The following is a 24,867-nucleotide window of genomic DNA, read 5'->3' as shown; positions in this document are numbered from 1 at the left end:
TTTGCTTTAACTGGGCCTGCGCTGGGCCTGAGGGATGATGCCCACACCCCCTTCTCCTGAAGAGGAAGAGCCAGAGTGCCCTTCTGTTGTTCTGCCCTCCTGGGGTCGAGGAGAGGAGGCTGGAGACAAGGTCCCTGTTTGGGCTGGGTGGGCTCAGTCCCCACAGGTAACAGGAGGGGAGTCAAGCTGGACACCATAGATGTGAAGTTGTTACTTGGCTTTAGAAAGCCCGTGAGGTGATGGAAGGACTTGTGCATGGGCCTTGGAGGAAGTCTTGCTGCTCCCGCCATAGCCTCCGCAAGCAGTCACCTGTTCTCACTGGGGCTGAGCGAACTTGTGTTGTTCCAGAAGAATGCCTGCTGCTGGGGAGCTTGGCGTCTTCTCTCCCTGACAGGCACCACCTGGAAGTATCGTGTCTGCTCTGCACGCCAGGAGATGACTCTGGCTGTGCCCTGAGCCCTGAGTCTGCAGCTGTGGAGGCTCCTGAGTGCTGCCCGAGTCTCCTTGTTTGTCCCAGCCCTGGCTGGAACACCATCTGTGGGCAAGGGGTCAGGATGGCTGGGTCCTCACCCAAACAGAGGAGACACATCACAGTGGCCCACCTGGAAGAGCACCCACCACGGGAAATGACCGGTAGCCCCTAAAGTCTCAGCCTTTGTGGACAAGGCCAAGCCAAACAGGTGAAGGGTCATGGTAGGCCAGTACCCAGACCGTTCTGGAGGAAGGGGCCAAGGCGTGAGGTTCCCTTCCCCAGGGCCTTGCTCGGCCGGTTAGTGATGTGCCATGTAAATCTTTGTTGTGCCGTTGAGGGTGTCCTTTTTGAAGAGCCTCTGGAGTGGATCTGGGTGGAGGTCCCCGAGCCCTGGGCTTCCTTTCGTCCTCCCACTCCCAGGCTGTTGTGTCTTGGCTGTTCTCTGCCTCCTTGGGTGCAACTCTCTTGGTCTCGGACTCCCTCGTGCAGCGGTGGCCTCTTGACACATTCCTTCCTTGCCTCTCCCTTCCAACAGTCTCCAGTCTGGAGGCTTCTGTGAGTGACAGGGTAAAAAGTCCCTGGTACAGACTGGCTGAGGGTCCTAGTCTCTGGGCTCAGATAGGGGGGCGGATCTGAGCCAGGGAGGGGGGCTCTGAGGGAGGCTGAGGCTGGGGATGCTTCTCCAGTCACAGGCTGTCTCCTCATCACCTCTGGTGTTCAGAGACGTGAGTCATCCATGGACTCCGGACACTGAAGATATGGAATAAAATCTCATTTCTCAGACCAGCTAACCTTGAGCACATGTCAACATTTAAGAGGTCGCTCACGGAGGAACCAGCTTGTGACCAGAGCATGTCAATCCAGAGAGGATATGAAAACTGGGGGATTCTTGAGAACAGATGCTTATTACGTAAGGGGCTTGTTTACTTCCACATGGGTCCCAGCTTCCTTCCACATGGTCACGAACACATCATCTGCTCTGCAACGTCCTGTCCAGGAGGCTGGACAGGACACCCTGTTTTGCCCACTTGCTCCGTTCAGGACTGAATGGCCACTTCGGCAACTACTCAGCCCTGCTGCTGAGCTGCGGAAAGCAACCAGACGACACACCTGAAATTTGAGTATCGCATAACTTCCACATGTCACAAAATCTCTCTTTTTTAAAAAAATATCCACTTTAAATGTAAGAACCAGTCTTAATCTGCAGGCTGTTGTGTGTGTTCCCGGTGCCCAGGTGAACCGCAGAAGAGCCAGGCGTTGAGGTGCACATGGTGGCAGAGACAGGCCCCTGGGGACGTGTGCTCCCCACCATCCATTTGTCAGTTAACACGGATGTGGACGGTCCACCTCGGTCAGCAGCACAGCCCTGGTAACGATTCTGACCTTAAACATTTCATTGGACAGTTAGTGAATACACAGGATGCAAAGTTTACACGATTATTAGTTTTGAAGCATCTGGAGACACTTGTCTTTCTGGTCCTTTGACAAGTGAGGCCCCTTTCACTTGTGCTGTGTGGCCTTGGGCAGATCTCTTGCCTTCTGCAGCTCTGCTTTTTCATCCAGTGAAGATCACAGGGGCACCTACTCATACGGTCCTGGTGGGGAAAACACCTGTGAACAGGGAAGGGCAGAGGGTCTGAGGCAAACCTAGGAGCAGGGGCTTACAGGGCTATACAGGAACCTGTTCAGCCCTGCTCCCTTCTGAGAGGAGCAGGGAGGCAAGTCCTGGGCCCCCTTCCTCCAGAGAAACCACCCGAAGACCCCTGGGCCCCTCCAGGGGCTGATGAGACCAACCTTTCTCTTGAGAGTAGTGGGGCATGGGGTCCCAAAGGAGAGACAAAAGAGTCTCCAGAGGAAAGGCTGCTCCAGGACTCCCCCTGACTTCTGCCTCCAGGGGCCTTCATATTCCTGTGTTGAGGATGGCCCTGAAGGGGCTTCTGTGGGTGAGAATGGCCAGGCCTCCAGCCAACAGGGTGCAGAAGGGACAACCCTGAGTTGCTGTACGCTTGGATTTAGGGGTGACGCCCTGGAGTTGAGGGAGGAGGGGTCTAAGGGAGGCATCACCTCTTCTATGAGGTATGTCCTAGGCCAAAGGCTGATGGATAAATTTCAAGAAACTGCAATGTTTGACTTCAAAGTTGGTCTCTTCCTACTTAACACACCTGCCATGCTGGGACTGCAGCAATGAGAGGCTTGACTGCTCTCATGGGGTGTACCTTTCGGACAAGACTGATAACCACTTGGCGAGTGCAATGAATGCCATGAAAGAGAGATGGACAGTGTCATTGCTGTGGGTGGGCTCATGGTGGGGGTGATGGGGCCAAAGTCAGGAAAAGATGAGTGGCCGTTGCCCAGGTTAAGGAAGCGGGGGGGGGGTGGGGGGGGTGGGGGGGCGGTGTTCTGAGAGCAGGACTGGCCTGTGCAAAGGCCCTGTGGCAGGAAAATCTGCCTCAATGGAGGCAGTGACAAGACAGCAGTCCTCTGTCCCGGCACCACGTGCTTTTTGTAGCACAAGTAACCAATTTCTGAAATTACCGTTTATGCTTTTACTTGCTGTTCTGCTCACTGAAGTGTCATCTCTCTCAAGCCAGGAATCTGTCTTGTTAATAATGCGCCTAGTTCCTAGGACATTTCTTGGCAAAGAGCAGGTGCTCAAAACATATTTGTGGAAAATGATGGTGGCATTTATGATTTTGGTGGTGGTGAGGATGATGCTGATGGGGATGTGGTGATGGTGGGGATGGTGGTGGTGATGTTGCTGTTGGTGGTGGTTACAGTAGTGACAGTGGTGACATCCACATTCCAGACAGATAGACACTGCGTGTGATCCTGTGTCGTCACACATCCAGGAACTTCTACCTGAGCATGTATAGATCTCACAGGGTCTGGGAGGGGACTGAAGGTGCTTGCTGACTCTCATGGTGGTCAGTGCCCACGTGAGGATCTGCCTCAGGCAGGCTACCTGGAGCCCACGCCCTGACACGCCCCCACAAGATGAAGATACAGCAACGACTCTGCTTGTGCACAGGGACTCTTTTACGCACGTCTGTGCACATGTGAGCACGTCCATCCTGTGGCGGACACAGGCTCTCGTCACCAGCCCTGCCTGACCAGAGGTCAGTGCTTTGGGTCAAAGTGTGCAGCTTGGAAGGCTAGGGAGGCTCCCTCAGAGCCATGGGAAGGTTTGACACAGGCGGGTGGCCTGATTGCACTGGCAGCTTGGAGAAAAGATGGGAAGCGGCATAAGTGGACGCAGGGTCACCCCCTGAAATGTCTTCAGAGGAGAAAGTGCCTGGTTTCTAGAGACGGGAAGGAGCTAAAACCCATGTGACTTGGAGATGAACAGGATGGGGGTGTATCCAGGAGGGTTCTCTGTTGCTAGGAATTGTGTATGAGTTTGTTTTTGCTGGGTAACAAAACCACTCCAAGAACAGTAGCTTCACACAGTGGACACAGCTGATTCTCACCATTCTGTGGTCCAGCTGAATGGCTCTGGTTGGCTCAGCATGGCTGGTATTCAGTGGCCTGGGAGCCCTCACCTGTGCTCATAGGTTTGCTTGACATTCTGCTATCGACTGCTGGCCCAACCCCATCCAGGAGTGCCCAGTGTCAGAGGATGAGCCCTGGACACTCACTCCTCAATCCTACAGAGTAGGATCTGTCAGTGTCCCTTTGGCCGGGTCCAGGGTCAGCATGGGAAGTAGAGTGCACCTCAGGGGGAGCACAGCCCTGTGTGCCCCAGGGGTGGGGGGCAGAGTCCTTGCAGCTGCCGTGCATGGAGAGGAATCCAGCTGGTTTAAGCAGGATGGAGTTGGTAAAACATGAATATTTGTAAGAAGAATCTTGGGGAGGCCTGGGAACAGGATCAGGGTTTAGAACATGCAGGATGCATGTCATCACACCGCTGTGACCCTCGTCCACTGCTGCTCTGGGGGCTTGATCCTGCGGCGACTCCACCTGGTATGCAGAGAAGACCCGGGGCCACTTTGCGCCTCCTGGGTCACACGAAAGACCCTGTTTGCAAGGCAGGCAGAGCTCGGGCCCAGTCATCACCTTTGCATGGATTGGAGAGGTCTAGGGTAAGGATCTACACAGGAATGTGGGTGGTGTCCTAAGAGGCCAGGGCCTAGAAGAAGGGAGACCTGGAAATCCAATGTGAGGAGGTCTGGGGGTGGCCCATGCCGATGACCTAGGGAGCAGGCACACAGTGTTGCGTTTCAAGTCAGTGGCCACCAGGGGGAGCGCCAGGCAAACCAGGTCGCAGATGACTCACCCAGAGGGTGGACCAGCCTCATTTCCAGACCCTGGTGCTGGCCTTGGCGCCAGAAGCCACAACCAGCAGCCCAAGTGCCCGGCGTGCAGCAGCCCTGCCGCTGACCTCCAGGCTGGCTCTCAAGGGGCCTACAGCAGCAAGCTTCCAGGGTGGAGTGGTCACCAGGTCAGCACCCCACCTCCTGTGGGTTCCCCTTTTCTGTCTCCTGTCCCTGGACACACTTCCCAGCCAAGTCCTGCATGGGAGCTCGGCTCCTCACTGAGAGGGACCCTCCTCTCTCAGTGTCTGAGAACTGATTGGTCCTGTTTCCCCGTGGATGATGATGATTCTTTTTATAAGTTCTTTATGTCTGTTGCAGAAATCCTTACAAAGAACAAACTTTCCATCATCTCAGAGGTTATATTAATATTTTGGGTCACCCACTCAGATGACCTCCCTGTGTAAATGACATCTTTTATAAAAATGCAGTTAATAGAAATTATACTGCTTAAAAACTTGTGTATGAAGGTAGTATGAACAGCTGCCCCTTTTAAGGATCTGAAGCCTTTTCTCGAGTGACTGCACCTTCATTTATCTCACTGGTCCCGACCTGAAGGGCCTGAGGGCTGTTCTGATCTGTGCTGTTCCTCAGCAACACTGCAGTGAAGCTGCTGGCCCCTGGCGGTTCACTCCTTTTCCTCGATAAATTTCTCTGCTGAAGCCGCACCTGAACCCATTGCCTCTCGCCCCCACTGTTCCAGCCCATGTTTTCCGGGGTATTCCACCCTGTTATCCCTTCTGTGGCTCTCAGGCTGCCCCTCGTCAGCTGCACCCCACAGGAAACACTCCCACGACCAGCGGACACTTAGCGTGGACGCCCATGTTTCTTCTTTAGGTAAGAGGAAATGTTCTGTGTGATGTGATAGCAATACACACAGGTCATGATCCATGTGTCCAAACCCACAGGAGGTCAACTCTGGGCTCTGGATGGTGATGACGTGTCCAGGTAGCTTCATCAATTTTAACAAATGTAGTCCATGTAGCTTCATCAATTGTAACAAATGTACCTACTGGTGGGGAAGTTGCTGGTGCCTGTGTGGGGGCAGGGGATGCACAGGAAGCCCCTTACCTTCCCCCCACATTTGCTGTGCCCAAAACTGCTCTAAAAGTAGCCTTAATTGTAAACAAGTGTTTGGGGCATTCAGAAATATATAAAAATACTTAACACTATTCCCTCCACCCAGCTTTAGAAATTAGGTACACAGAAAGCCCTTGGTGCATTACCACCCTTCTCCCGGTCTATTCCTCTCTGTGCCCCCAAAGGTCACTGCTGTCCAGATTCGGCTTGTCATCATTCACCCGTGTCTCAGCAAGTCCAGCCTCGCTCACTTAAAGCCAGAGCTGGTTCACACCTGGACCCACTTCCTGTGACCCGCTGCACCTGGAGCCTCCACCCTGCCCGTGGGCATGGCAGGGGCTGGCTCTGCCCTTTGTCCACCCCAGCACCTGCAACTGGGAAGGGGGATCAGTAGATGGTGCTCATGTGTTTGCTGCATTCCTGGGTCCATGCGGATGGGCTTTTTTAAAGAAATTTTTTATTGTGTTAAAACACACATGACATGAAGTTTACCATCTTCACCGTTTTCAAGTGCACAGTTCAGAGGCAGTAAGCACATGTACACTGTTGTACAGCCGCCACCACCACCATCTCCAAAACTTTCTCTTCTTCCCAAACTGAATCTCTGTCCCCATTACACCCTCACTGCACACCCACCCCGGTCCTCCTTTCCATCTCTGGAATCACATAGTCTGTTGTCCTGTGACTGGCGTCATTCAGCACAGTGCTTTCCAGGGTCATCCACGTTGGAGCAGGTGTCAGGATTGCCTCCCTGTTTAAGGCTGAGTTAGTGTAGTGAGTGGTGCAGTAGTTTTCACCAGGCCATGCTTTCTGTAGCGGCTCTGTGGTCCCGAGGGCAGCTGTCAGCCCCTCCCCAGCACCCCCAGCATGGACTCAGGGAAGCCTGCATGCATGCCAGTCTGGGAATTACCAACTCTCCAGCCCCCGCAGGGGGTCCCAGAGTCTGAAATGCCCCCTCCCCTTGGGCTCCATCTGTCTGTGCGCTCTGGCTTTTTGCCTGTGGAGACCTCACCCAGAGTGAGGGAGAGAACTGACTCGTTTCCTCCAGCATCTTGCTGCCATAGAAACAGAAAACTAGAAAGTATAGCCCTTGTAAGAGTTGAGGAAGTCGTGAGCCTAAGAGGGGCACTGTGGCCTTTCCCTCCTCCTGAACACCCCCAAAGGATGGCGTCCCCACCCCTCCAAGCCCACTGAGGGGAAGCCCCAAGAGAGATGCGGCTGCCTGCAAAAGGGACATCTCCTCACGCAGGGGACTTGCTGAGCTACCCTCACCTGAGCTGATGGAACTGGAGAGATGGCTGGTCAGAGGGCCCGTTTGGGTCATGAGGATGTGAGTTTCCTTCAGCTGACTGCGCTCTGAGGAAGCACAGCCTCAGACCATCTTGCTGATACCTGGGGAGCCTCAGCCAGGTGAGGCAACCCACAGATGATGCTGTGGAGGGTGGGGGCCGGGGCAGAGGGGGCTGGAAACCCCTTTCCTGGGAACTGGGTGGAGGCAGGAGCTGCGGGGCCCCTGGACACCCACACAGGCTGCCAGGAGCACTAGGTAAAGGTAAATAGCAAAGACTCTGCCCTGGTTCATTCTCCTGCCAGCAACGCTCCGCCCGCCCCGCCCCCACGGGGGACAGGGCCTCAGGGAATGTCGGAGGGGAGCGGAGGGGAGTGAGCTAGATCTGTCCCGTTCCTGGGGACGTGGGCCAGAGCTGAGCTGGCACAGGCTGTGTGCTGAGATCAAAGTGCTTAGTTAGCCTGGACTGAGCTTCAGGCACCGGAAATTGACCAGAAAGTGATGGGAGCCTCTTGGAATGTTTGAAGGGGTGAAAAATAAAGATCGGAGGAGACCCAGCTGAAGCTGAACTGAAAACAAACTGAAAAGCCATTTTATATTCATACTTCACTTGGTCCAGATCTTTGTGTAGAACTAAAAGCCCGAGACTCTCCAAGGGGTGAGGAAAGAGCAAAGGAAACATGCTGGGGGAGGGGGGAAAGTGATTCACCTGAATGTCAGGACAGAAGGGGGGGATTCCTCGAGTGCCTCTTGGGACAGCAGAGGGGCAGTGTAGCTTAGGGACAGATACTTGGGATTTTGCTCTTCTAACTTATAGGGAAGTGTGTATCTGATTACAGAGCTGGGAGGAAGGGGACCATCGGGATGATGCAGGGGAGAAGCGCTAACAGACCAACAGGGAAAGTAGGGAGCAGGGACCATCAGTGAAGAGAGAACAACACGAAGAGTGGGTGCTAAGGAAATGGGAAGGATATGATGGAAAGTTCCAGCAAGACTGTCAGGCAGGCATCTAAGACTAACCTACCATTCATCATTTACAAGAAATGCATAAAACAGCAGGATAAATCGCTGGAGATAATGAGGTATGCAGACATGTGCAAGCAAAAATAAGGCAGGAACAGCTGTATTCACATCAGATAAGGTGGCCTTTATGACTGAAATGTGAAGAGGAAAGGCAAAAATCATAAAGAGGGTCAGTCATAAAGTTGTATGAGCAAAGAAAATGTGGTTAAATACACAGCAGAAGTATTGGGATTGTAAGGACAGTTGGATAAAAATACAGTTAACCATGAGAGGTTTATACACATTGCCTAGAGTTAGATCAAGTAAATAAAAAGGAATAGTGTTAAGAAATAATCAGTACATTTGATAGGTAAAGATTCTTAACGGCTATGAACAGAAAACATACCTCTCATTCATATGTCCCTGGAATGGCTACAAAGATTATATGACCACAAACAAAGCGTGAACCAATATAGGAAAGCAGAGAAGAAGGCCATATTTTTATCATAATCTGATAAAGTTTATCATAATCTGAGAAAGTTGTCAGTAAATAATAAAGGTGTGACGAATATAATGTTAACTGCTTTGATGATAGGAAAGTGTGTTAGTCGCTCAGTCGTGTCCAACTCTTTGCAACCTGTAGCCTGCCAGACTCCTCTGTGCATGGGATTCTCCAGGCAAGAATGCTGGAATGGGTCCCTGATTAATAGGAAACAGGCCATCAAGGAGGAAATTAAAAACTATTAGAGAGCAGTGAAAATAGGAATGTTACATTCTCCAGGACATAGCAAAACCACATTCAATGGAAAATAAAATGACTTAAAAGCCATCTGTATTAAAATAGAAAAACAAAAGACCAAGGACCTGCTTTTTCAGTTTAAGTACAAAAGAAAACTGCGTGCTTAGTTGCATCTGACTCTTTGCAACCCCTTGGACTGCAGCCCACCAGGCTCCTCTGTGGAGTGTGTTACCATTCCCTTCTCCAGGGGATCTTCCTGACCCAGGGATTGTACCTGGGTCTCCTGCATTGGCAGGCAAGTTCTTTACCGTCTGAGTCACCTGGGAAGCCCACAAAAGGAAAGTGGGAAGATGGAGTTGATGAAGAACAGAAATGAATCAGAAACCTACCTGCACAGTTCTCTTAGAAGATAGGTGGGGCCTGGCCTTTGTGAACACTGATGAGCAGAAGAACTGTGGCTCACCCTGACTTCCTTTCCTTGTGAATGAAAAATGAGTTACAGAAACACACAAGGCTAAGATTCAGAAAGGAAACATGTTGACAGAGTCAGGAGAGGAAAGCATTTTGAGGAAATGGATGAGGCCGAAGGGTGTGAACCTCCAAAAGAGGTCAAGGAATCAATGCCGGGTGAGGCCTGGCTCCATCACTCACCCTCTGTGTGACCTTAGGCCAATTACTTAGCCTCTCGGTGCTTCTGTTTCCTCATCTATAAAATGGATATAATAATTGTTCCTACCCCTTTTGCAGTTATGAGGATTAAATGAATTCATAAAGGGAATGTGTACACTAAGATAGCCTCTCAAAGGGCTCAGAGTAAATAATAAAATACTGCAAATCTAGATGAACCATGCAGGGTTGGAGAAAGCCCTCCTTATTCAAACTAAATCAGATTTCTTGGCTGTGCAGACACTCATCATAACCAGAGATGCCATAAATCCAGTCACCAGACAAAAGACAGATGGAGGAAAATACTAGTGACTCACCGACTGTCACAGCAGGAGCTCCTAAACATGAACAAGGAAAACAGGACAGAAGTGGCCTGGGAGGCAGCTTGAGGCACATGTGTGAGGACCCCCAGCATGGGGTCGGGGAACAACCGAGAAATGGTGAGAACACAGGGCACCCGCAGCCTGATTGAACCATGGCCCAGACAGCCCGCTGGCCTCCAGGGACTGCCATTAGTTAACAGGCAGGAGATCAGAAATGCCATCATTCCTGGGAGTCTGTTACAAAGAAACAAAAACACCAGTAAGTTCAAGGAGGCTTCTGGAGCATTGGTCAAAGCTGGTGGCTTCCCCCAGCAGGGAGCATTCTGGTCCCGTCACATCAGACTTTGTTTACGGGACAGAGTGGACCCCGTTGTCCCCTGCCTGGGTGGTGGGGAATTGTGCCCACCACCCAGAGGCAACACAACATGGGGGATCAGAACCCGTGTTCTGTGAGACCCTGTCTTAAAAACGGGAGAGCCGCCAGTGTGTCTTGCACGTTTAACTTTATCAGATGTTATCTAAGGATTGGGACAAATACAGGCACGACATGCTGGAATTTGCAGGGCGCTGATGGAGGGAGAGGCGAGCTGGGTTCAGTGAGAAAGGAACCAGTGTCTCTAAAAGCCAGTCATCACATTTGTGCAGGTTCACAAGATTTTATCTGTGTGATCATCATGCAGAAATAAACAGATACTTGCCCCTTTTAGAGTAATTATTAGACTTGGTGTGCAATGGGATGCATTCTATGTGTTCATCAGTAGTCAGGGTGCGGCTTCCCACCCTCAGAGGAGCAGGAGTGCCAGGCAGGCCGCAGCCTGCCCTCCAGTGGATGTGCGGGGGCTCTGGGTGAGGTTCAGGCCAGGCGCCCAATTCACTGTGACTTGCACTTTGCTGCTGCAGGCTGGCCCCAGCCCTGGGCTGCCCTTGGTTCAGGCTCAGCCCAGGCTTCCTGGGTGCTTCCTTGGAGTCTGCAGGGTGTGAAGGTCAGGGCCAGGTGACAGTGGGGGACCTTTGCAGCACCCTTTAGGGAGCTGCCCTCCTGCTCCCACTGCCTCCCAGGGTTGCAAACCTGTACCTTCTCCGACCCAAGTCTCAGCCCTCGGGGTGGATAGAAGGTCCTTCCTGCATTTTCCTGGACATGTGGCTAGGCTTGCTCACCTTGCTGCTCCCGGGAGAGGCTCTGTAAACAGTCGTTGAAATCCCAGTGTCCTCTAGTGGCTCAATGGCCAGCTGCTGACTGGAGAAACCCAGGACAGGGAACCCTCAGGTCAGAAACAGAGTGCTGTTGGGCAAAGCTGAGTCCAGCCTGCCCCATGCACCCTGGCACCCTCACTCCCTACAGGCCCCAGCAGTCAGCCTTCTAGGTCAGTGAACCTCACACTGCACTGCATCTGGAAGTTTATGACAGGTGCACTGCTGGATCTCAGTGGACTCTGCTGCACTGGAAGCCCAGGGTCTTAACCACTGGACCACCAGGGAAGTCTCACACTTCAGCTTTTGATGTGGTCCACTTGCCCCCCCCCCCCCCGCTTTTTTTTTTCTTTTGTCGCGTATCTCAGAAACTGTTGCCTGACATAGGGACATAAAGATTTACTCCTATGTTTTCCTGTAGTATGAAAGGCAAATATGGCTTAGATGGTGAAGAATCTGCCTGCAAGGTGGGAGACCCAGGTTGGATCCCTGGGTCGGGAAGATCCCCTGGAGAAGGGAATGGCAATCCACTCCAGTATTCTTGCCTGGAGAATGCTATGGACAGAGGAGTCTGGTATGCTACAGCCCATGGGGTCCCAAAGAGTTGGACATGACTGAACAACTAACACTTTCTTGTAGCTTTAGCTCTTACATTTAGGTGGATGATACATTTTGAGTTAGTTTTTGTATATGGTGTGGGGCAAGGGTCCAAGTTCATCCTTTTGCATGTAGATATTCTGTTGTGCAGTGCTCTTTGTTGGAAAGACCATTCTCTCCTTGCTGAATTGTCTTGGCAGCCTTGTCAAAAGTCAGTTGGCTATATGTGTAACAGTTTATTTCTGGACTCAGCTCTGTTCCATTGATCTATGCGTGCATGCTAAGTTGCTTCAGTTGTTTTTGAATCTTTGTGGTCCCGTGAATGGTAGCCCACCAGGCTCCTCTGTCCATGGGATTCTCCAGAGAAAAATACTGGAGTGTGTTGCCATTTCCTTCTCCAGGGGATCTTCCTGACCCAGGGATGGAACCCATGTCTCTGATGTCTCCTGCATTGGCAGGTGGATTCTTAACTACTAGTGCCACCTGTGAAGCCCCTCCACTGATCTGAATGCTTGTTTTATGTCAGCACCATAATCTTCTTTTTTTGGCTGCACCATGCAGCATGTTGGATCTAGTTCCCTGATCAGGGATCAAACCTGTGCCCCCTGCAATGGAAGCTCAGAGTCTTAACCACTGGACCCCCCAGGGAAGTCCCAGCAGCATCACCATCTTGATCACTGCAGCTTTGTCATAGTTTTGAAATTGAGTCTCTACCTTTATTCTTCTTTTTCAAGATTGTTCTGTCTATTCTGGGTCCTTTGCATTTACATACAAACTTTAAGGTCAGTTTTTTCATTCCTGCAAAAAAAAAAAAAATTGGGGATTTTGACAGGAATTGTATTGACTCTGTAAATTCATTTGGAGAGTATTGTCACCTTAATGTTACATCTTCTGATCCATGACCTGTGATTTCATTTATTTAGATCTTTAATTTTTTTTTTTAACAAAGTGTTGCAGTTTTCAGTGTATAAGTCTTACACTTCTTTTGTTGAATTTAAATTTACTTCTCCTCTTCGATGTTGTTGTACAGGGAATTGATCCTGCTGGTTGGCATCTTTCTCACTGTTCTTCCCAGCTGTTCCTCCCTGGCATCCTTCTTCTTTCTATCTAATCACTTAGAACCAGATCCCCAGGTTGGTTGGAACCAGCTATGTACTGAGAATCAGAACGTTCAGAGGAGGGCAGGAGGGCCCCGCCACGAGGAATGGGAATGGATATGACACTTCCCGTTGGGGTTGCTTTGGCTGCACCTCGCTTCTAAGGAGATGGCTTGGACTGGGTGAGTCAGCCTGGGCTTTGGTGGGTCCAAAGGCTGGTTCCACCACCTGTGAGTGATGAGAACTTGGACCAATGTTCTTTGAGCCTCCGTTCCCTCTTTATAAAATGGGTGTGTGTGTGTGTGTGTGTGACACCTTCCTGTAGAATTGTCATCAGAGGCCCCATGTGTCCAGTCACAGCACAAAATGACCACTGCCTGAGTGGTGGCCGTGATGACCACAGGCAGCTCGACTTTGCAATGCATCCCTGGAATAATGCCTCACGTCACACCTGCTGTCACGTAACAACTTCATGTTCCCCTCTAAAGACCTTGTACTCATCGCTTAGGACAGTTTCTCAGGTTTTATGCCCTAGCTTCTTGACCACTTGAAACATGTAAACTGAATTCTGTGCCACAGACCAATGTAAAATCTCTCATATTCACATCATTACCATCAATCTTCCCAGGAGTTCCAAAATATAGTTACATACATACATAGTTTACAAAATATAGTTTTGTAAATGCATATATGTATGTATGTATGTAACATGTAGCAGGTATTAAACAATAAATAATAAGATTTCCTTATAGCAACTTCTTAAAGGAATAAACACAGAGATTAAAGGGAACTCTGCCCAGTCACTGGTGAGTCAGTTGTTCTCCACCTTCACCTGGAGGCCTCAGAATCGCCTGGAGGCCTCAGAATCCTTTGGAGGCCTCAGAATCACCTGGAGGCCTTTTTTAGTTCAGTCGTTCAGTCATGTCCAACACTTTGCTACCCCATGGACTGCAACACATCAGGCTTTCCTGTCCATCACCAATTCCTGGAGCTTGCTCAAACTCATATCCATCGAGTCAGTGATGCCATCCAACCATCTCATCCTCTGTCGTCCTCTTCTCCTCCTGCCTTCAATCTTTCCCAGCATCAGGGTCTTTTCCAATGAGTCAGTTCTTCACATCAGGTGGCCAAAGGATTGGAATTTCAGCCTCAGCATCAGTCATTCCAATAAATATTCAGGACTGATTCCCTTTAGGATTGATTGATTTGATCTCCTTTCAGTCCAAGGGACTCTCCAACGTCTTCTCCAACACCGCAGTTGAAAAGCATCAATTCTTCAGCACTCAGCTTTCTTTATAGTCCAGCTCTCACATCCATACATAACTACTGAAAAAACCATAGCTTTGACTATATGTACGGACCTTTGTTGGCAAAATAATGTCTCTGCTTTTTAATATACTATCTAGGTTGGTCATAATTTTTCTTCCAAGCAGCAAGAGTCTTTTAATTTCATGGCTGCAGTCATCATCTGCAGTGATTTTGGAGCCCAAGAGAATAAAGTCTGTCACTGTTTCCATTGTTTCCCCATTTATTTCCATGAAGTGATGGGACCAGATGCCATGATCTTCGTTTTTTGAATGTTGAGTTTTAAGCCAGCTTTTTCACTCTCCTCTTTCACTTTCATCAAGAGGCTCTTCAGTTCCTCTTTGCTTTCTGCCATATGGATGGTGTCATCTGCATATCTGAGGTTATTGATATTTCTCCCAGCAATCTTTTGATTCCAGCTTGTGCTTCATCCAGTCCAGCATTTCTCGTGATGTACCCTGCATATAAGTAAATTAAGCAGGGTGAAAATATACAGCCTTGACGTACTCCTTTCCCAATTTGGAACCAGTCTGTTGTTCCATGTCTGATTCTAACTGTTGCTTCTTGACCTGCATACAGATTTCTCAGGAGGCAGGTAAGGTGGTCTGGTATTCCCATCTCTTGAAGAATTTTCTGCAGTTTCTTGTGATCCACACAAAGGCTTTGGTATAGTCAATAAAGCAGAGTCAGTCAGTTCAGTTGCTCAGTCGTGTCCAACTCTTTGCGACCCCATGAACTGCAACACACCGGGCTTCCTTGTCTATCACCAGCTCCTGGAGCTTGCTCAAACTCATGTCCCTAGAGTCAGTGATGCCATCCAACCATCTCACCCTCTGTCGTTACCTTCAATAGAGCAGAAGTAGATGTTTTTCTGGAATTCTCTTGCTTTTTCTATGATCCAACGGATGTTGGAAATTTGGGGGGCCTTGTAGGATCACCAATGGCTGGGCCTCAGCCAGAGCTTCTGATCTCGTTGAGCACGGGGCCTAAAAATCTGCACCCTTGACAGTTTCAATTCTTTTGTTAATAGAACCTTATTAATAACTGCAATGACACGTGACTTTGTTCCTGCCTCTGTGCATCTGCTTTTGCTGATCCAAGCCTCCCTGCTGTTCCTTCCCTAAATACCCCCCATTCAGCTCAGATGCCATTTCCCCACTTACCCACCGTGGGACCTTCATCAGAGGCCCTGCAGCTTCTTGTGCATCTTGCAGCAACTACAGGTTTCATATTACTTTGAAACACTCTCTTTCTTCACTTCATCACATCACTCACTTATTGAGCATCTATTGTGTGGCAGACAGTGTTCGAGGTGCTTCGGACTCAGCAGTGAACAAAGCAAATTCTAGGTGGTGGCTGACAGATGGCCTGTCAGAGGCTGATATACCTTCTGGAGAAGAACAGCATGGAGGAAGAGGAGGAAGCACGGTGTCGAGGGTTGGTGGGCGGCAATACAGGGAGGGGCATTCCAGGTGGAGGGAGGGGGCCAGACAATCAATCCAGGAGGGAGGCAGGGACCCCTGGACGTGGCATGGCTGGCAGGTGAGGGTGGCAGGCAGTGCCAGTGGGAGGCCCAGAGCCTGAAGTGTTAGCAGGGGAGGTGTGGGCAGTGTTCAGATGCGTTTTCCACACCTGCCTCCACCTCCCCACCCTGCCCCTGAGCAGACACCCAGCAAACACCTGTAATTTAGGGAAAGGGGCTTCCCAAGCCCTCCCTGCCTAAGCGTCTCTGGCCCCCAGGTGACCACACCCGGGAGATTCCTGGCCGTTGGTACCGGTTCATGGTCCTCTTCCTCTGCTGTTCAACAGGAGGGCAGACCCACATACAGTGGGGCCTCCTATAGACAGTCTCGGCCTGTGGCTCCCCAGGCTTGGCAATCCTGCCTCCATGGGGCATCTTCAGGGAGCTGCGTGCACACTCACCACAACTGTACCCTGCCCCCCACCCCCCGCTCTTATGTAACCAGGGCGGTCGGGAGAACAGCAGCTGGCATCTGCACTTGGGAAATCTGGAAGCTGTCAGGTCAGTCTAAATCAATCCGCAGCCCCTGGGCAAACACAGGGGCTCCTTTGGAAGGTTGGACCAGGCCCCACCCAAGCCTTGCGGACACATTCTTGCATTTCTGAACCAGACAAAAGCAGACAGCCCAGTCCTAATCCCCCAAACTGGGAGCAGATTACAATGCCCCAAATTTGAAAGCTGTTTTGCTCTTGTTACGCAAACTTCCTGGGGAGGGACTCCCAGGACCGGCAGAAGGGTCCTTAAATTCATCACCTCTAAGCTGACACCCATTCCTGGAGCTCCATCCCTGGGAGAGCCTGTGTCGAAGGTAACCCTCTTTTCCTTCTCTTCTCCTCCTAGAGACCTCTAGCTGCAGCCTGGCAGGGAGTGGTCCACCCCTGCAGCTGGTCCTCCCACACCCAGGAGCATCTTCTGAGCCTCTAATCTGTGTGCCAAAGGTCTGAAGCTCACGTTCAGCAGCTCCAGGGAGGTGGGGCCCCTGGGGGCCCTCGGAGCAGGGGGACCTGGGGACACTGGGTGAGGAGGCTTGATTCAGTCACCCAGAGGCAGAAGAGTCCCATAGTTAAAGGGACTACGCAGATAGAGATAGAAGCAGGTTCAAGTCTTGACTTGGCAGCTTGTGAACTGTGAGACCAGAGAGAGAGCATTTAATGTCTCTCAGCTTCACTTTCCTCATTGGTAATGTGGACTATACCGGCTCCTTCTTTGCGGGCACTCCTTCAGAGTGAGAATGTCTATGAGGCTCAAAGGGGATGCTGACCCCTGCCGACACGGTGGCTCAGGTGAAGACATGGTATATATATACCATGTATAATAACACATGCACATATACCATATGTATCGTGTATATGTCGTGCAGTGCTAAGTCACTTTAGTCGTGTCTGACTCTTTATGACCCTATGGACTGTAGCCCACCAGACTCCTCTGTCCATGGGATTCTCCAGGCAAGAATACTGGAGTGGGTTGCCATGCCCTTCTCCAGGGGATCTTTCCTACTTAGAGATTGAACCTGCATCTCTTATGTCTCCTACATTGGCAGGCGGCCAACCTCACACCACAAGGGCCACCTGGGAAGCCCCATATAATGACATTTTTTTTTAAAAGTGGAAATAGCCTTACTATATTTTTTTCTGCTATCAGAGATCACACTGTGTCTGAAAGTGGGTGGACACCTCTGGGAGGACAACAAGAATTGCTGGGGGAGAGGAAGGAGGGACACTTAACTTTTCTCTGTGTCCTTTCTGTATCTTTTACATTTTCTACCATGAGCATGTATTGCCTATTCATAAAGTGAACAAACATGCAGGATATTAGGTCCCCAACCAGAGATCAAAACTGCACCCCCTGCAGTCCTGCAGTGGAAGCTCTGCGCCCTAACCATTGGACAGCCAGGGAATTCCACCCCCCTCAAATTAACAAACGTTTTTTAAAAATGCAAATTCGCTGCAGAAAAGTGAAGCCCTTCAGAAAAATGAAAGCAAAGATCACCTCTTATCCACCATCCCCCTACCCCCTACCCCACCACCAAAAGATCACCGTGCCAGGGCTTGCCCCTACGGGCTCTTGCAAGTGCACACATGCCTGGTGTATCTGTTGTCTGTAGCCTGTTTCGTTTCTTACTCCTCGTGCCGGGGACATGTCTGACAGTTTAAAGACCCAGCCAGCCTGGGTCTGTCTGGGAAGAAGTCACCAGTGCTTTTGAGAATAAGGCTCAGTCAGAAAGGTGGGCCGTGTGTCCTGGTGCTGGGTTTCCTTTACTCAGTGTGGGTGTGGAGTCACCACCTGGGTCCTTTAATCTGATCTGGAGACTGGCCTGGTCGGGGGTGCCTGGAGAGCACTTGGAGGATTTGCCCTGGGAGTGTCAACAGCTCCGCACACAAGTAGAGGTGGGCGTGGGACTTGAGAGATGCCAAGAAGGGCCTGCCTCCAGCACACTGCCAAGACCCCACGGTGAGCAAGTGTAGACAACCTTAGGACTCCAGGCCACTGCTGCCGGGTCCCCAGTGTGAGGGTCCGTCATCTGCTGGTGGGCAGGAGTAGCCTGCCAACCAGGACAGTCCAGACCGTGGGGTTAGGGAGCTGAGAAGGCAAAAAGGATGCCACTTCCCGGTGATTCCAGGGAGATCTTCATCCTATAAAAACAGCAGCAGGGGTGGGTGTTGCCCTGCGGACCCCAGGTCTCTGTGCCTGTGCCCGATGGGAAGGCGCTCTCCTCCCCGCTGCAAGAAGCTCTCTGTTCCCAGGGACCATGAGCGCAATCAGCGAGGTGGTGCAGCGGGCCAGAGCCGCCTTCAACTCGGGTCGGACGCGCCCGCTCCAGTTCCGCGTCCAGCAGCTAGAGGGGCTGCGGCGCCTGATTCGCGAGCGAGAGAAGGACCTCGTGGGCGCGCTGGCTGCGGACCTCCACAAGGTGCACCGACCCGACCACTGGAGGCGCGGACTGCATGCGCCGAGGGCGTCAGCTGCGCGCGGGGGTGGAGGTGGCGTGCTCCACCCCTTAACAGAGAAGCCTCTTAGTTCTCTGCGCGCCTCTGGGATGGGGTGCTCCCTCCTCTCCCTGCTCTTGAGGCGAGTCCCAGGTCCACGCGCCCTGCACAGGGCCAGAGGCTCTTTTCCACCATCTGTCATCCCCGCTCCTGGCTTCACTGCCTTCTCCACCCAGCCCAGCGCACGAGGCCACCACTTGAACCATCTCCTGCTGAGAGGACACCCCTTCCGGCCTCTCTCTCCTCCATCTCTCAGCCCCACGCGGGCCCGGGTTCTCCACACCAGGAAACAGCTCAGTCTGACCGCTCTGCTGGGGTCTGCTCTCCCTCCCCATCCTTTCCTCTCTCTGAGCAAAATCAGACCCCTCCAAATTCTCAGCCCCTTCCCTTCACTGCCCCCAAGTCACCTGGACCTGCTTCCACCCTCCAGTCTTGCCTCGGAGGGGAGCAGAGAGGCTGGAGTCTACAAGCCTTCTGCTTCCCGGCCCTTTGCTACTGAATTTTTTTTTTTTTTTTAATCTCTCAAGATTTCTAACCTTAAGACAAAAACCAAAGGCAAGAAAATCCAAGTGGTTGACCTCACAACGTGCATCTTGGTCTGCACAGTCACAGTTTGAGACACAGCTGTTTATTACATCTGCACTCCCTCTCTCCCCACCCTGCACACTGGCTTCCTTCCCACCCCACGCCCTGCCGTGGGCTGCCCAGTCCCTCCTCCCCGGGCTTGAGGGTCTCCTGGATTTTCTCCTGACTCTCTTTGGTCGCATCTTTCTTGTAGCCCCTTTCTCAAGGTGGTCTTCTTAGGGCTCTATTCTGGGTTCAAGCCTTGTTTTCATCTATAAGCCTTCCTGGACACCGTTCAGCTCTGTTCCCCTGGACTCGCTTGTTGTTAGACTCTTTGGGACCCCCATGGACTGTAGCCCACCAGGCTCCCCTTCCATGGGATTTCCCAGGCAAGCATAGTGGAGTGGGTTGCCATTTCCTTCTCCAGGGCATCTTCCCGACCCAGGGATCGAGCCCGTGTCTCCTGCACTGGCAGGCGGAATCTTTACCATTGAGCCACTAGGGAAGCACTCCCTGACTCACTAGGGACCCTCAAATCAGGTCTGAAGTCCCCTTGGGCACCTCAAACTCAACATGTCCAACCTGCCTGAGCTCCCAGCACTTGCAGAAAGGGGTCCTCACAGCTCACCACCCAAAGGTTAATCCTCAGTCCCACCCCCTGTGCCTTCTTGGCAGGTGCTCTAGGCTGGGGATTTTGCAGTGAATATCTCCTTGCAGCTGAACAAGTCAAGTTCTAAATGGGCCCACCTGGAGCATAAGGTCCTGTCTTGCTCCCATTTTGCAAATTTGGAGACTGAGGGTAGGAAGCTCATTTAGGGTCACAGAGCTGGGAAGCAGGACCACCACGGGCCATGGGGCCTCTGCTCAGAGCCCCCACTTCATGGCCCTCATCCTGGGGTGAGCCTCACTGAGCCCTCTCTCTAGAATGAATGGACTGCCTACTATGAGGAGATTGTGTATGTCCTGGAGGAGATCGACTACATGATCAGGAAACTCCCTGAGTGGGCTGCTGACGAGCCCGTGGAGAAGACCCCCCATACCCAGCAGGATGAGGCCTACATCCACTCGGAGCCCCTCGGCGTGGTCCTCGTCATCGGCACCTGGAACTACCCCTTCAACCTGACCATCCAGCCCATGGTGGGCGCCATTGCTGCAGGTACCGTGGGCCCCGCTCCAGGTTGGGGAGCCAGGAGGGGTCTCCATCCTCCACTACAGAGGAAGGGGTCTGGGGTGCTGAAGCCTGGGCGAAGATGGGGCCTGCAGTCAGGGAGAGGTTTGATGGAGCTAGTTCTCACAGGAGGCTGCAAGGACCAGAGTATTCAGCTAGGCCTCTGAGTGCCCAGGGCCCAGCCAGGTTCGGATGTCCATGCAGCCCTGCCTCCCGCCATGTGTCCTGGGTCCCTTGGAGGACGGAGTGCGGGGTGACCCTGGTGCAGTGCCGACTCTCTGTGCTCTGCAGGGAATGCGGTGGTCCTGAAGCCGTCGGAGCTGAGTGAGAACACGGCGAGCCTGCTGGCCGCCATCCTCCCCCAGTACCTGGACCAGGTGATGGGCTCCCCCGGCACACTGAGAGCTGAGACCGGGCCGGGTCTTTGTGGTGGGGAAATAGTGAATTCTTGCAGCCACGGGCTGAGCCACGGGTGGGGTGAGGACAGTTTGTTGAGGAGAATGGACCCCCAAGCCAGGAGAGGGAGTTCGCTCGGTGGTGGCTGCCCGGGAGGGTGGGGAGGGGGCTGTGGCCGTGTCTGAGCCTCGCCTCCATCCTTGCTCGGAAGGATCTGTATCCTGTGATCAATGGGGGTGTTGCTGAGACCACGGAGGTGCTCAAAGAGAGATTCGATCACATCCTGTACACCGGGAGCACCGGGGTGGGCAGGGTCGTCATGATGGCTGCGGCCAAGCACCTGACCCCCGTCACACTGGAGCTAGGGGGCAAGAATCCCTGCTATGTGGACAAGGACTGCGATCTGGACGTTGCCTGCAGGTGAGAGGCTGCCCCCAACCTAGGCAGACAGCAGGGTACCCCAAGCGACACCGACATGGCCCTGAGCTTGGGCACCTGCAGTCCTGGCAGGAGCTGGGGTGGGGTACCATGTTCACAGAGAGAGTTTGGGAAAGACTTCCTGAAGGGATGGGGGCATCGGGCCAGAGCCCCACCCCCCTTCACACCCTGCATGTGTGGCCTTCTGGGGCGTGGGGACCTTGAGCAGGTGACACCTGGCCATGCAGGGCTCAAGGCTGTTGAAAGAGGGGTACAAAGGCCACCTACCCCAGCCCCCCTGCCCCAGACATCCTCCTCCCAGTCAGTAGGGAGGTCACTGCAGGCCCAGGGATCACGTCCAGGGTCCTGAGTGTGCTTTGGCAGGAATCTGGAAGCCAGTGGGGCACCGAGGCACACCCCCTCCCCCATCCCCATGAACGGCTCATAGCTCAGTCCCTTACAGCCTGACCCTGGGCTAACCGGGCCAGTGGCTTGTTCCCAGGGAACCCCCTCCCACCTCCCCAGGGCTGGCAAAATGCCCTATAACCTGGGGTTCTCACAGACGCATCGCCTGGGGAAAGTTCATGAACAGTGGCCAGACCTGCGTGGCCCCCGACTACATCCTGTGTGACCCCTCTATCCAGAGCCAAATCGTGGAGAAGCTCAAAAAGTCCCTGAAAGTGAGTGCTGGCACAGGGGGTGGGTGATGGGCTGCCAGGCAGTGAGATGGGTGTGGACTAAAGAAAAGACTGAATTTTTTTTCTGATCATGAAAATAACCCACACTCACTGTAATTTGGAAAAGATTAAAAAGCACAGAGAAGGAAAAGAGCTCTACCTGGAATCCCACCCTCTAGAGGCAGTCGCTGCTCACGTGGCGTGTCCCCTCTGTCCTTCGTGCTGTGGACGCATGTTTGGGCCCAATGTGATGTCCAGACGCCGTGCATGTATTTCTTTCAAACAGCAGCACTTCATGGCCTGGGGAAGGTGGTGGGCAGCAGGGGTGTGGCAGCCCCGTAGTTTTTACTGGCACTGCTCCACCAGGCGGTGCCCATTGAAGTTGCCGTGGCCTTGCAGCCTGTGGCCATGACGAGGGTCCAGTCCTCACCTGGAGCCTGCCGTCTCCTCACAGGAGTTCTACGGGGAGGACGCCAAGAAGTCCAGGGACTACGGGAGAATCATCAACTCCCAGCACTTCCAGAGGGTGATGGGCCTGCTGGAGGGCCAGAAGGTCGCCTATGGAGGCACTGGGGATGCAGCCAGCCGCTACATCGGTGTGTGTGCCAGCGCTCCGGAAGGGCTGGCAGAAATGGGCACGGACCCTTGAGGGGCAGGCGAACCCCTGCGGTGCACATAAGCCGCTTTCACCCACAGCCCTGGTTGACTCCAGGCCTCTCCATGGGCAGGAGCTGGGCGCCACCTGGGAGGCCCCTCCGCAGACCATAGCCCCCCACCCCCAATGCCTAAAGCAGAGGGTGCTGGCGGCAGAGGCCATGGGAGCCCTGGGTGTGCCAAGCGGGAGGAGCCTCCTGCCTGGGCTCGGGGGTCAGCAGATAGGGGCCCACTTGGCCCCCAGTTTGCCGGAAGGCTGAGGAGCTCCAGCTGGGCTCATGTGGCCTGAAGTGGGGCCCCCATGGACCCCCATACTGGTTATGCCACTGTCCTCCCCATGACCCTCCAGGGTGAAGCCCAGCTGGAGGGCCTCCTCCTGCCCCTCGCAGAGCCTGGGGACCTCATCTGTAAAAGGCTAGGAGAGAAGGCCATGTGCCTGGGTGGGTCCGGGCACTGGCTGATGCTGGCCTCTCCCTGCCCAGCCCCCACCATCCTTATGGACGTGGACCCCCAGTCCCCGGTGATGCAGGAGGAGGTCTTTGGGCCCATCCTGCCCATAGTGTGCGTGCGCAGCCTGGAGGAGGCCATCCAATTCATCACCCAGCGCGAGAAGCCCCTGGCGCTCTACGTCTTCTCACCAAACGACAAGGTGGGCCAGGCGCCCTCCCCAGGATCCTGGGACCCTAGCTCAGCACCCCTGTAAACACAGACCCGGGGAACAGATCCCAGCCCCATACTCCCTGCTGTGTGGCGTCGGGCAAGTTCCCTACCCTTCCTGAGTCCCTTTCCCCTCATCTCTCAAGTCTGGACAGAGACTGACTGCGATGTTGACCCGCTTGGCGCTATGCTCGGTGTGGGAACTTCTGCCCTTCCCGTCTAGGCACAAATCCCCTTGGGGAGAGTGGGGGACCCAGGCTGGGACTCTGGGGGTGGGGGGAGTGGCCCCAGGCTGGGGCTCGGCCTCCACCAGCTCGCATCCTTGCGGCTCCTGGAATCACACAGAGGGGGGAGGGCTGGGGGGTCCTGGGTGGACACTGAGGCCGGGGGTGGGGGGGCCGTTGCAGGTGATTAAGAAGATGATCGCGGAGACCTCCAGCGGTGGGGTGACGGCCAACGACGTCATCGTCCACATCACCGTGCACTCGCTGCCCTACGGGGGTGTGGGTGAGTCTGGGGGCTGAGCTTGCCACCTGCTGCCCCACCCCGGGGTGTCCCCCATCCCTGGGTTGAGCCTCAGACTCCCCCAACCCCTCCCTCTGCCGGCACACCCAAAAGCCACATTGAATCTCAAGACTCTCACCTGGGCCCTGAGAGAGGCCTCAGAGCCACTTAGTGGCCAGTTGGGGTGAAACTCTTCAGGCCCAGGGCTGCGGGCACTGCAGCGGACACCCCAGGTTGGGGATTGGCTGGACGGGATCGGGGATCGGCCGGGTAGGCGGATGGCAGAGGGGCACAGGAGGGGCATTGGGGTCTCGGGCCACACTGAGCCGGCGCCCCCACAGGGGACAGCGGCATGGGGTCCTACCACGGCAGGAAGAGCTTCGAGACCTTCTCGCACCGCCGCTCCTGCCTGGTGAGGCCTCTGCTGAACGAGGAGACCCTCAGAGCCAGATACCCGCCGAGCCCTGCCAAGGTGAGAGGTGGGAGGCGGGGGTGGGGGAGCCGCTGGGCTGGACAAGGTCCTCACTGCCCTCGTGTCCCCCACAGATGCCCCGTCACTGAAGCACTGCCCTGGCCTCACTGTGCTGCGCCCTCGGAGGGCTCCCCTGGCGCCCCTCCACTGCTCGCCCCCCGCCCGGCTCTCAGTGCTCGGAGTGCTCCCCTGGCGCCCCCCTGCTCGAGCGCATAGTTCCTGCCCGGCCCCGCCCCCGCACTACACTAAACATAGAGCAATAAAGCTTTGGACCAGCGCTGGACTGTGTGTCTCTGCACCCCGCCCCCACCCTCTCCAGGCCCACCCCACCTCCACCCCCCATCCCCCACCTCCACCCCCCATCCCCCACCTCCCCAACCCCCACCTTCTCCAGTCCCACCCCACTGTCAGCTGAGGAGCTTCCCTTCTGCCCCAGGGCCCTGGAACTTGGTGATGTCAGCTCCATTTCAGGGAGTCTAGCAGAGGGGGGACCAAGGAGGTGGGGGCAGGGGTCCCTGGGTGAGACACATGGTGGATGGTCACACGACCCCCTGGGTAACTCCAGCATGCTGCCTCTGGGGTGGGAGGACAGGGAGCTGGGGCAACACCGGAACCCCAGTGCGCAGCAACTTCTGGGCCAGGGTCTGGCCTGAGGACCCGGGTCAGGGTCCAGTGAAGACTGTGGGAAGCAGGGCGTCGGTCAGGCCTGTGGGTGAGGGGACAGCGGGGGAGACCAGCCGACGCTGGCCACTGGCTGTTACCTCCTCCGCTCCAGGAGG

The 24,867-nt window shown here is 53.8% G+C and overlaps 1 protein-coding gene across 1 annotated transcript; it reads left to right on the top strand.

Annotated features, from left to right (window-relative positions):
* Positions 1–18,341: 18,341 nt before the first annotated feature.
* On the top strand, positions 18,342–24,351 carry ALDH3A1 (aldehyde dehydrogenase 3 family member A1). Its single transcript, XM_065910906.1, has 10 exons — positions 18,342–18,503; positions 20,068–20,299; positions 20,603–20,688; positions 20,919–21,127; positions 21,687–21,804; positions 22,256–22,397; positions 22,938–23,104; positions 23,520–23,619; positions 23,958–24,088; positions 24,262–24,351. Exons 1-10 carry the CDS (start codon positions 18,342–18,344, stop codon positions 24,349–24,351), a joined length of 1,437 nt encoding a protein of 478 aa, XP_065766978.1.
* The last annotated feature ends 516 nt before the right edge of the window (positions 24,352–24,867 follow it).

Source organism: Muntiacus reevesi, chromosome 18 (assembly GCF_963930625.1).
Source record: "Muntiacus reevesi chromosome 18, mMunRee1.1, whole genome shotgun sequence".
In the NCBI taxonomy this organism is placed as follows: domain Eukaryota; kingdom Metazoa; phylum Chordata; class Mammalia; order Artiodactyla; family Cervidae; genus Muntiacus; species Muntiacus reevesi.
The sequence above is the reverse complement of the archived record's forward strand: the minus strand, read 5'-3'. Positions and strand labels throughout refer to the sequence as shown.

Excerpts from the sequence above, each read along its gene's own strand:
- ALDH3A1 (XM_065910906.1), top strand. The coding sequence starts at position 18,342 with ATGAGCGCAATCAGCGAGGTGGTGCAGCGGGCCAGAGCCGCCTTCAAC. Across the intron at positions 21,805-22,255 it reads AGCTCAAAAAGTCCCTGAAA|GAGTTCTACGGGGAGGACGC; the intron begins GTGAGTGCTGGC and ends GTCTCCTCACAG. Across the intron at positions 22,398-22,937 it reads TGCAGCCAGCCGCTACATCG|CCCCCACCATCCTTATGGAC; the intron begins GTGTGTGTGCCA and ends CTCCCTGCCCAG.